General features: G+C 45.0%; 1 protein-coding gene across 3 annotated transcripts in view; it reads left to right on the top strand.

Annotated features, from left to right (window-relative positions):
- apaf1 (apoptotic peptidase activating factor 1) overlaps window positions 1–12,007 on the top strand; it is a 30,224-nt gene that overhangs the window by 8,140 nt on the left and 10,077 nt on the right. For 2 of the 3 annotated variants that reach the window (XM_076030084.1, XM_076030083.1), the window contains 5 exons: window positions 1,003–1,128; window positions 2,245–2,376; window positions 2,475–2,600; window positions 4,366–4,491; window positions 5,783–5,929. In XM_076030084.1, the coding sequence (XP_075886199.1) occupies window positions 1,003–1,128; window positions 2,245–2,376; window positions 2,475–2,600; window positions 4,366–4,491; window positions 5,783–5,929 (657 nt within the window). The other variant, XM_076030085.1, reaches the window with a different exon arrangement.

Raw genomic sequence — 12,007 nt, 5'->3', positions numbered from 1 at the left:
AATAAATGTGTGAGTGTTTGTCACTGTTGAACCGCAGGGCATTTTTTTGATTGCCACAAATCCTTGGGTTCGACGTGTAAAGCTTTTTAAAGCGTTCCCTGCGCGCCTCTCAAACTTGCATCTCAGTTCTTGACAAGAACGGCCGTGTTGCCCTCAGGACATCTTCTGAACAGACTTTTCAGCCTTTGCAGCAGAGATTGTGAATATTTTATTGCCTTGTTAAAACCCGAAAAGAAGGAAGGAGAAGGGAAAGAGAATCCAATATGTTACAAGCCTTTGTTGTGTACTTCCAACACTAACAGATGCAGAGCTGCTGATACACAGTGTCAACAAGCCACATGACCTTTGGAGTCAATTCCCTAAAAATGGCAACTCATTCCAAATCAACTTTAAAATCCCAGGAACTCATTACGGAAGTGTTTCTCTCTGCAGCAGTGGTCCCAAGTGATGATACATGTTGACATTTTTGTCTTCAAGCTGTATCGTTTGGGTATCAGAGCTCTTCTGTCTCCTCTTAGTGATGTCTCCAGGGCTGCTGGACCATCCGCAGCTCTTCTCCAGCTTGACATCTCCCACAGCTCTGCTTGATGTGCTTTGCGGCAGCAGGAAACAGCTGTGTTTGTTATTCCTTCTCCCTCCACCCCCGACTTTATGAAAAATGAGACTTTTTAATTAAATTTTGTTTTGTAAACTGACTCTGGACGCTTTCTTCCGAGGGTAGCCGTCCATTTTAAAGGTGTAGACGCCTGATGTGAATCTTGCATGACTTTCTGGTACATTTAAGCAGTTAGCACGCTGGATTTTTAAATCTTTTGTTATTACTTCTTAACACTTGTCTTGAAAATTTCTCGACTCTAAATTCTGAACTGTAGACATCACTTTGTTGTGCACATTGTGTTTCGAAGAAATCTCTGCAGAATAATTGCAATTAGCAGGCTAGCCACTCAGTATGCATGAACACTCAACATCTTATTGTGTTAATCTTCACCCCTTCTCCGCTAGGTTCTGGAGGTGCCCACGGGGAAGGTCCTGGCCTCTCTGCTGGGACACACCAGGACAGTGTTCTACTGCCAGTTCAGCCAAAACGGCCAAACACTGCTCACGTCCTCCGAGGACACCACCATAAGAGTAAGCACATTCTCTTTTTCGCCCCCATCTGTCCCGCTTTCTACTCGTTTCCATTCATCAACACGGCCACCCACTTCTTCTCCCTAATTGATGGCGCGTTCTTTGACCTGCTCCCATTATTTTTTTTTTTATCCCTCCACTGACCGATTCTTCCCCTCACCATTCTTCACTTTAAGTAAAATTGCTTGCCCTGCTCAAAGCGCTAAGCACCTCTCTTACCTGTTACTCCCTGCGAGCGTCCATTCCATTTTTCATCCCTCTCTTTTGTCTCCTCTGCTTCCTCTTCCTCCCTCTTTCCCCTCCGGCCATGCGGCTCTAGGTAGCTCTTTATCTTCCTCCCTCTCGCCAGATTGCGTATGTACGTGTGTGTGTGTGTGTGTGTGTGTGTGTGTGTGTGTGTGTGTGTGTGTGTGTGTTTGGGGGACTATTATGGTCCGTCAACTCTGCACTGTTCATGCTCCGTTGCTCATTTCCCCTTTCCGCTCCTCCCCTCTCATCTCCTCCACGTCCACTTCCTTCTTCATCACTTCTTTTTTTTTTTTTTGCTGACAGACTCGCAGTGCCTCCTCCCCTGTTAGATAACTGCATCACCTCCCCCCCCCCTCTGAGCCCCTCATATTCACGCTGCCGCAGCCTATCCCGTCAGAACTGTCTGCCTTCGTGTTCTGAGGCTGTTCACATTCGCAATAGTTTGACTTTTGCTCCGTGAGAAGTGGTCGAGGGTGTTTAGATGTTGACACGGCTGCAGATGGAATGTAAAACGGCAGAATAACACTGGCCTCTGGCCTTAGCTGGTGATGGATTGTAACCTTTGGACCAATGATGGGCTCTTTTCAGGGAGAGGAGATGTGGATTGTCTATTCTCCAGTCTCCATCTCTCACTGTTTAACGGTGCTGCATCACTGCCAAAGGATCATGCTTGATAATGCCTAAATAAAAATGATTAAAAAAAAAAGTTTTTGAGCTTGGGATTTATCCTCAAATTGGAATATCTATCAACATGTTGCAGTGAATTTTAATTTAAAAGAAGGATTCACAGAGATGTGCGATATTAGTGGATATGTTATGTTAGCAGATATTCTGCTCTTACTCTGTTCTCTTTGCTGCCCCCTGTAGGTGTGGAGGTGGCAGTCAGGTGAGTGCACGGTACTGCAGGGCCACAAGGAACAAGTCCGACGCTTCTTGTTGCTCTGTGACTCAGCCCCCGACACCAAGTTGCTGTCCTGGTCGTTTGATGGGAGTGTCAAGGTGAAGCCTCGTATTCAAACTGCGTGCCCATTCACACCTGAACAGACAGCACCTTCAATCAAACCATCTCTGCCTCTCTTTCCTCTCTTCACTCCCAGCTGTGGGACGTGGAGAGCGGAGAGAAGCTGCAGGACATCGAGGCTCATCAGGGAGCCATTCTGTCGTGCCACGTCTCGCCAGACGGACGCCTCTTCTCCACCACCTCTGCTGACAAGTCGGCGAAGGTTCGCTACTTACTCACTGGCGTGAGACGTCTGTGTTTGCGCTGCCAGTAGCAACGTGACCTATTACACATTGGCGCCTCTGTCCTTGCAAGCCCGCTTCTAAAATCATGATTTACAGCCAGTGCACGTGGATGGTGTAGCCGTGAGTGAGTATTGAAGCTAAAAGTTGCTCTTGCTTTAAAGCCCTTGAAGATCAGCCTGGTGCTTTAGCTGCGGTCAACTCTCTCCTTTATTTTATTTTTTTTTTTATTGTGTTACACCCACATCCAGTTATTACACAGTTATTAAAGTCCGACAGCGGTTCCTGGACCAGCCGGCCTGTTGGCTGGATGACCTGTGGCCCACCTCCCCTGTTGTCTGTGGTTGCTGTTTCCCAGAATCACTGCCCTTGACTTTAAGCTGACTTTGAAGGACTCAGTGGGCTGCTGATGTGTTTGGTAACCTTTCAGAAAATGTTTCTACCAGGCTCACACAGGGAAAATAAAATTCAAGTGTGCAGTTCACAGTAAGCTGGACTGAGACCTCGTGCACCCCTAAATACCTCCATGTCGCATCAGAGCTCAATTTTTTCTTAAAGCTCCCCCATTATCTCCAGTCTAATCTGATCTTTCTTTTTCATTCTGTACTCCAGTGGAACAGCATCATGTGATTAAGTATCGATAAAAGTCTTTTTCGTTCTCCGGAAAGCTGCCCATTTAGCTTCCAGCTAAAACTGATGCTTTGTTGGACCATCCACGCGCTCAGAAAAAAACATGCTGGTGTCTAAAGGAAGAGCAGACAACTTCGCTGGCAATGTCAGAGAACAGTGTTTGGCACAATGTGGGACATTTTAAACACCTGCGCACGTGTTTAGGGTTTGATTTAAACCTCGTTTTCGCTTTTTATTATGCAGCCATTGATCACAGCTATATTTCGTGAAGCATTGGTCACCCTGTAATGCCGGTTTTGTCGAGGTAATTCACGGCGATCCACTGGCGGCCAGTTTCTCATGGGAATCCAGAACATGGTCGACATTGACAGGAGAGAACAGTCACTGGGTCGAGTGCCAACCTGGCTTCTGTCAATGGATTGTAGAGGGACAGAATGTGTGTTTTATGGATTTGGCATAGATGATAATTGAGGTGTGTGTGCCTGTGTGTGTGTGTGTGTCTGTGTGCTTTGCGGCTCTGGTGAACAGCCAGTTTCATAGTCCCTGCTCCCCCAGACTGAGGGGAGGCTCTGGTGGCTCGAAAATATACACAAGCACAAAATCCCTGCTCTCTATTTATCTAGAGGTCAAACTAAACAGTTCAGGCATGAGCGTCTTTGTTGAGATTCTCATAATAAGAGGGGAAAAAAGAGGATTCTCGCTCCTTCTGTCCCCCTCACTGCTTTTCCCTTTATCCCACTTTTTCCCCTGACCTTCACATGAATGGGACTTTGTGCTCAGACATAGTCAGCCGGCTGCCAAATGAAGGGGCTCTAATTATGAGCCGTGTTATTTTCTGTGCAGCGGGAGGTTGCAAGCGGGGTGAGGAAGGAAGAGAAGGGAGGAAAATAGAGACAACAACGGCTGAGAGACAGCTTAAATAATGCAGAAGCAAACAAAGCGAGAGGGAGCAATGGCAGAAAGTGAGAAGGCGCTCATTACAGACTCTGCGGCGGTGCCTCGTTCGCTCTGCATCTGATTCATTAGCTGATTGCGTTTACATCCACCACACGTCACACTTTCAAATATGAGGCTTTGTTCCATTGATTAAACTGACACTGTTGTTCCTGCTTCTAGATGTGGAACAGTGAGTCCTGGCAGTGTCTCCACACGCTCGCTGGCCACCAGGAATGTGTCCGAAGCTGCCGTTTCTCCTGGGACAGCCGGCGCCTCGCAACCGGAGACGACAACGGAGAGATTCGGGTGGGTTATCGATGGAAGCATGTGCTCGTCTTCACTACCAGTCAAAAGTTTGGACACATCTTCCTATGCAATTTCTTTTTTTTTTTTTTTTTATCTTTACAACTTTTTAAACAGCAGGTAAATATATAAATAAATATTTTGGCTTTTTGCTAAAACTGGAACATCCACATGTCAGGAAGGGAACAGAAAGGTGATCTCTTCCTCGTGGTTACTGGCAAATGAAATCATATTAGCGGTATGAGAGGGTTATAATCTCATTCTCTGTCTTCATAATTTTCAAAAAGGCAGAGTTACAACAGTCAGCCTTATCACGTCATAATTACGGCTCGTCACTCGTTTGGATAATGTGTTTACTAATGCGCCGTGATTGCTGCTGTGCGCGGCCGCGGCGGGGCGATGAAAGGAAGGAGGCGTCGCTCCTTCTCAGATGGAGGCGGGCGGGGAGCCATCGGAGGGCGCAGCTCGTGCAAAGGGAAGCAGGAAGAGGAGGAGACGTCTTGACAGCAGGAGGCGAGGATGAGGACTAGGGCCGCCCAAATTGGTTCTCTGAGGACTTGGAGTGCCTGTCCTCACAAAACACGCACACGCATAAACAAAAATTCCCGACGAGTGTGATGGCGGGGAGGAGTTCAGGCGGCGCTGCACAGTCTGCGGCGGGCAAACAGAGTGTCAGCCAGCCAGCCGAGGGGTTAATGGCCTCTGGTGGCCTCGGAGCTGCTCTGCTGCTCCATTATCCAAAAGTGGTCAAATCCATCAGCCTCAATTACATAAACCGCGCTGAAATCTCCAGTTTCTATGGCAACAAATGTGAGTCATTCCGCACAATGGCATGCCAAGTGTTAAATATAGCCGTACGTGTGATGTGTCATTGTCAGACAGACATGTGAACAGTTGCATAACAGCTGCGTATCACCGTGACGCGGTGAATTAGCGATGGCAAAGTCGCCAGCCGTCACTTCAGTCTGCTTGTGGATCAATAACTGTTTCCCTCCCCCATCTGGTTATCCGGTTTCAGTCATTTTAAGTCTATTAAGGTTGGGGGTCGTGTTGAAATTGTAAACACGTATTGCATCATGGTGGTATTGAAACTCCTCCACGTCTGAGGCCAGAGACTAGCCTTGACTGTCAGTGCTCGCGGGCCAAATGCAGTTTAGAAATTGAAAAATGCTGCATGTTGGAGGTTGGCAAGATGGATGAGGCAGATGTCAACGGTGAGATTCGAGCGATCCAGCTGCCATGAGATTTGGGATATTTTCACGACATCACGGATGGTTCTGGCGATGTTTTGCAGCTCTGGAGCACCAAGGACGGCTCCCTGCTGAAGATTTGCTCCCGCGAGGGTAAAGACGGTATGGACTCGCTCCACGGAGGCTGGCTGAGCGACCTGCACTTCTCCAAAGACAACCGTCTTCTGGTCTCCACCGGCGGCTACGTCAAGGTATGTCAACGCGCTGTGAATTCATTTGGGGCTGACAATTTTTTTATTTATTTTTTCATGCCAGAATATTTATAAAGAATGCCTCCAGCATGCACGGCAGCAGTGCAGGTTTACATTAAACACACTCGATACCTGAGAGGGTGATACTGCTCTGGGACGTGATGAGAATTGCTGATTTTGTGTGTGGGTGTGTGTGTGTGTGTGTGTGTGAGAGAGAGAGAGGGAGAGAGAGATCTGTGTTATTGCATTTTCTTGCACTTGGGTCACAGAGCGGCCAGCCTCAGCTGCACTCTGATTGGCTATTTGCCGGGCAATGATGTAATCCTTGAGGGAGAGCGCCCAGATCGATGAGGCTTTATATCTCCGATTACTCCTGAGGCTGTGTATGTGTGTGTCCCTTTGTGTACACCTTTATGTGTGGGTAGAGTAGAAATTTTACTGTTGAAGGTCTTTTTTCTTTTTTTCTTTTTTTCTTTTTTTTTTTCTTTTACAAAACAAAATAAAACAACAACCCTCAAATGGCCCAAAAAAAATCATCATAATTTCAAACCTAATGAGGGCCACAAATGTAAATTTTCCTGTCCCTTTTCTGTGTTTTTACACCTTGAGAAACTTTTTAGTGGAAATCTCGGCTGTCAGAGCCCATAATGTATTTTTCTGACGGTACATGCAGCTCATGCAGTTGAAAAGGGCAGAATAAAAACCCTCTGTGGGCCATTAAAAAGAAACACGAGGTGCTGGAAGGAACACCAGGCGCAGTAACATGACATCATAAGGGAGAGGAGCGACTTAAAGGTTTGAATTAACGGCCACTCTGACAGTACGGAGCGTTAAGGTCACGCTTGAATCACTATAAAGCTAACAAGCGAGCCCATGGGGAAATGTATTAAAGAAAAAGCAAAAGAAAAAACACCTTCCATCCTTTGGCAACATTCCAGTGTTTCATTTTTCTGTTTGGGAGGACATTATCTCTGCACAAATGTATGTACAGTGGGACAGTGGGGTGAAGTATTTGGCAGTCACCTATACTGCAAGTTGTCCCACTTAAAAAGATGAGAGATGTCTGTCATGTTCATCATAGGTACACTTCAACTGTGAGAGACAGAAGGTAAAAAAAAACATCCAAGAAATCGCATTGTATGATTGTCAAAGAATGTATTTGTATAATGGGCCAGAAAATAAGAATTTAGAACCTACAAGCAAGCAAGAATTCTGGTCCTCACAGACCTGTTACTTCTTCATTAAGAAGCTCTTTCATCCTCCACTCGTTACCTGTATTGATGGCACCTGTTTGAACTTGTTAACTCGTTGTTGTCCTGGGCTGGTATGACTTATCATAACATACAAAACATAAAAATATATCACCACTGTATAATTCTGAAATCCCCTTGTGAGCCGTGTTGCATGTTCAATTCAATTCATGATCAATTGTCTTGTGTTTGGAAACCGATTTGTCCTTTCCTGTGGTTGGAAGTTACTAATGAGCCCGTTGATTTGTTGATTAGTAAACTTTCCTAGACGGGTCCCCGCATGGTTCAATCTACCAACGCCGCGCTCATCATCTCCGTCTTCCAGACATCGCGGCGGCGGTCTTAATTGCGCTCACGAGCGGCTAATGGATCGCTCCGTCAGTCCAGTTCACTCCTTCAGCCAAGGCGGAGAGTCGACTTGAGGGATCAGCGTGTGGACGTGACGAGCAGTGATGGATTATTATGCCTGTCGCACAGCGGTGATCTCCCTCGCCGCGTCGTGAACGTTGATTGATTAATCGCCCCGCGTGTCGTCCAGACAGCTACGAGAGGCCATCCTGTCTGTCAGGGTAATTATTGTGACAGAGTGTGCTTCTCCTGTGACAGTTAATATAGCCTTCAGACTCAGGAAGCAAAATAATCATCTGATTTTTTTTTCTTTTTTAATGATTATTTTTCAAATCCTGTCACTGTGCTCGCCGCTCTCCGCAATTAGCAAATGTCTTGAAGTGGAAACTTGCCAATTAGGCTCGGAAGTTATGGTTTAAACAGACTTGATGGCAAACAAGTTAATATATAAAATACCCCTTTGACACCCTGGCTGAGTTCACACAAGATAAACGGCAGTCAAATGGACTGAAATAATATTTAAACTGCCATTAAGGCTGCCATTGGCTCGCCTTGACTTTGTATGAGTTCTTGGTCTGTGTTTATCATCAGCTGGTGTGAGGCAAAAATTTCATTTCATTCAGTGGATTTAATGTGTGTTTTTGGATCAAAGATGTGGACTGATTAATATTGAGGTTTGGCTTGAAAAAAAGAAGTTAAAAGCCTTGAAAAGCTGCAAGCGCTTTTGTTGTTTGCTGAACTTAATCTTGTTGTCATTGTAATGGTTCTTTCAAAACTTCAAGTGTTCTACTTCACACTCAATCGGTGCTGAAATACTAAAATAGTGACTCAGACTCGAGTGAAACGACCTTACACAATTAGTTACCCCCCCCCCCCCCATCTAAATATTTTGGCCAGATGTCGCCAGAAAATATTTTCTTCATTAGCATTACAGAATAAACAAACAAACAAACAAAACAAATAGAGCCGGTTACAGTGACCAACTATTTCAGTTGTCTCTTATACAGAAAGACCACAAAAAAAAGTATTTGAATGACTGTAGCAAATCCAATTCTTAGCCACTCGTAAATGCCCAAAAGATGAGATTAATTCTGGATAATCTTCTTACTGAACACGGCCCTTTTAAAAAGAAACTGTTGGTGTAATTGCATCGATTAAGATCTAAATCTGCTCAAATTCCTTGAATGTGCACTGCTCAGAGGCGATCTCAGCAACACACTCCACAGTGTATATACCATATATATATATATATATATATATATATATATATATATATGTATATGTATTAAGTATGCAAACACTGCCGTCGCTGTGACAGAATCCCTGCATTGGTAAAGGTTATACATAAATATACTGAAATTAGCAGGGCCCAGTAGAGCAGTGTGTTTGATTCAGTTTTTTTCTTCCCCATTGAGATGTGATTCATTGGACAATTCGTAGCGATCGCATCCACTCTGATCTCAGCACTAAGCATCAGAAGCTTCATTCCCGTAGCAGAATGACTCAGTGTGTCTGCTCCACGCCACTGAACAGGATGATTGTTGTTACTGGCTGGATGAGAGCGGGAGACGGTGACAGTGGGTGATGTCTCCCGCGGTTCTCTTTCTCCTGATGGGTTGGCGCGAGGCAACGCGCCTCTTGTAGTGTCGGGGCTCCATATTGTTGCCTCTTTGCGATTGTCTGCGACGATGTTTTCTTCCTTGTTTGTCTCGCCGCTTATCTCCACCACTCTCTCTGTCACTACTCGTGCCTTGATCATCTCCTCGGCGTCCTGTTTCCTCCTTGTGTCTGATCCTGTCTCCTCACCGCACGTTATCGCTCCCACCCTCTACGCGTGCCTGACTGAGTGGTTGAGAGTGTAATTAAAAGCAGCAGGGCATTTTATTCGTGTTTATGTGTTGATCCAGTCTCCTGGTGTGAGTGGGTAACTGCTTTAATGAGTCTCTCTCTCTTTTTATATATATATATATGTATATATATATATATATATATATATATATATATATATATATATATATATATATATATATATATGTATATATACATATATATATATATATATATATATATATACATATATATATAGCTTTTATAGCTTTTCATTAATCAAAAAAAAAAATGATGGGCTCGTTTTGGCGCATTTGGTAGTAAATGTGTCATCATGCATGCCTGCAAGCAGCTGTATAGTGTGTTTGTGCAATTGTTCAGTCCAGTCCAATGCTGTCAGGACTCAGATCAGGAAGCACGAGCAGATCAGGTTGAAGAGTAAAGAAAAGGAAAACAGTAGTAGACACACTCTTGTTTGTTCTCATTGAAATCCTTACAAATGAGAGATTTCAGGTCAACTTTTAACATGTGACCTGAAATCCAATAAAATTAGTTTTGGGTTTGGCCTGTTTATTCTGATTTATATGTTTTATTTTAACCAGTTCTAACCTGGTTATATTTGTAATATCCATGTGAACCCAGCTAGTAGTAGGAGTTTCAGGGGGAAAAAAATCAAAACTAGACCACACTTAAGACGATAGTCTCTCAAAAAACCCACTTCTCGAAGGCTTTCTTCTCAGAGCAGTGTACAGCACATGAACTGATGATCAGACAAAACTGAGCACGATGCGTTAAGGGCTTAAATACCCGCACCTGCACGAGAGACAGGTTTGGTGGAAAACAATGGCGAGAAAAGAACAATCAGGACACCTGTGTCCCAAATCGGGACACAGCTGTGTCTCTGGTTGTAACAAAAACACCTGGCCGAGTAAACCAAACAAAGAAGCTCCATTTTGGCAGTTCAAGGGAAAGTCCTGACACCAACTACCGAGTCCCATCACTCCTTCTTCTTTCTGCTCCAAGTCCTGCTTCATTAAAACCCTGTACCTGTGTCACACCAGGCCTTGACTCGCTCTCCCTCTCTCCCTCTCTCCCTCTCTCTCTCTCTCTCTCTCTCTCTCTCTCTCTCTCACACACACACACACACACACACACACACACACACACACACACACACAGGCGATGACCCAGTGTGTCTCAGGCGATGGGTGTGAAAAGGCTCACCTGCACCGACACACAAAAACAAAACCCTGGCATCCCAGAATAATTCACACCAAGTTGTTTAAAGCCATTTAAAACAAAATCCACAACTCTCCTGGCCATTTCTTTCTATCTTTTTTTTTAATCATCCCATTGATGAACGTTCAAGGAAAGACTGCAGATGAATATGCAATGAAATTCATTTTGACATTGAAAATGCAACAATGCAAAGAGAAAAACATCCGGATAAAAGCTTCTCTCATTTCTACTTTTTATTTCCCACCTTTTAATTGAGCATGGACAACTGACTTTTCAAGTGCTGTGTATTGTTTCAATACCGAAGGCACACTCGTGACTCCTGCGGTGTGCCCTCTACTGGTCATGGCTCGTACTTGAACAACTCTGTTCACGATGGAACCAGCTGTGGATGTGGACGCCTGCAGCGATAGAGCTGCACAATCACAGCAACACATAATTACTTCTTCTGTTCCTGTTCCTCTCCAACACTCCCACATGTTCACAGGCTGACATTTGGGGCACACACTCGTGCGTGCGCACACACACACACACACACACACACACACACACACACACACACACACACACACACACTCACACACGACTCCAAAGGGCGTATCCCCAGAAGGATGGAAGCGTTTTAGAAGGCAGCCGTCCCCTGCCACCGGTGTTTGTCAAACATCACTTATCAACGACGGTGGTGATGGAAGAGAAAAGGAGAAACTCAATTTCACCTTATCTCACCTTGTTCCTCTCTTCCTGCTTTCATTTCTCTGTTCCCTCTCTGGACAGACCCAACAGAGCTCCTGGCGTCCCGCTCTAATCATATCTCCCTCTTTCACACCTTTCCATTTGTATTCTTTCCCCCTTTACTCCTGCTGTCAATTTCTTCCTGTACACTTGGGTGACCTCATGTTGTAAACCACTCCCTTCCTGGGGGGAAGCTAGCACTCAATAGCTGCATTTCCATTACGGCAAGAATTGCGCAAAACTTAAATATCGCATTAAAAAACTAGTAATGGAGACACCTAAACTTGGAAAAACCTCTCAAATATGGCTGGTCAAGATTTTATCAGAATTCCAGCTTATGCGCTTCACACCATTCAATGGAAACACCTGCAAATCGCAATTGTACTTTGTTGAAATTTTAGAAGTATCATTTTTATTTTGCGAAACGCAGCTACTGCCTTGCCTGGTGATATACACCAGGCACGGACGGGCCAAACTACGGATCCTTTTGTTTTAGACGCGTGAGCTCATCAGTGGGAGCGCCCCGAATGAGGCCCCTGCATCAAGTGAACTTAAAGAGCAGGGTTGCATTCAGAGACGCGGTGGAATAAAGGAGCAGCAGCGGCTATGGCCTTCTCTCTCTCTCTCTCTCTCTCTCTCTCTCTCTCTCTCTCTCTCTCTCTCTCACTCTCACTCTCACTCTCAC

The sequence above is a fragment of the Nelusetta ayraudi genome, unplaced genomic scaffold, assembly GCF_046127955.1.
Source record: "Nelusetta ayraudi isolate G7.1 ecotype Tasmania unplaced genomic scaffold, CSIRO-AGI_Nayr_v1 ptg000027l, whole genome shotgun sequence".
In the NCBI taxonomy this organism is placed as follows: Eukaryota; Metazoa; Chordata; class Actinopteri; order Tetraodontiformes; family Monacanthidae; genus Nelusetta; species Nelusetta ayraudi.
Note: the sequence above shows the minus strand (reverse complement) of the source record. Positions and strands in the feature narration are given on the sequence as shown.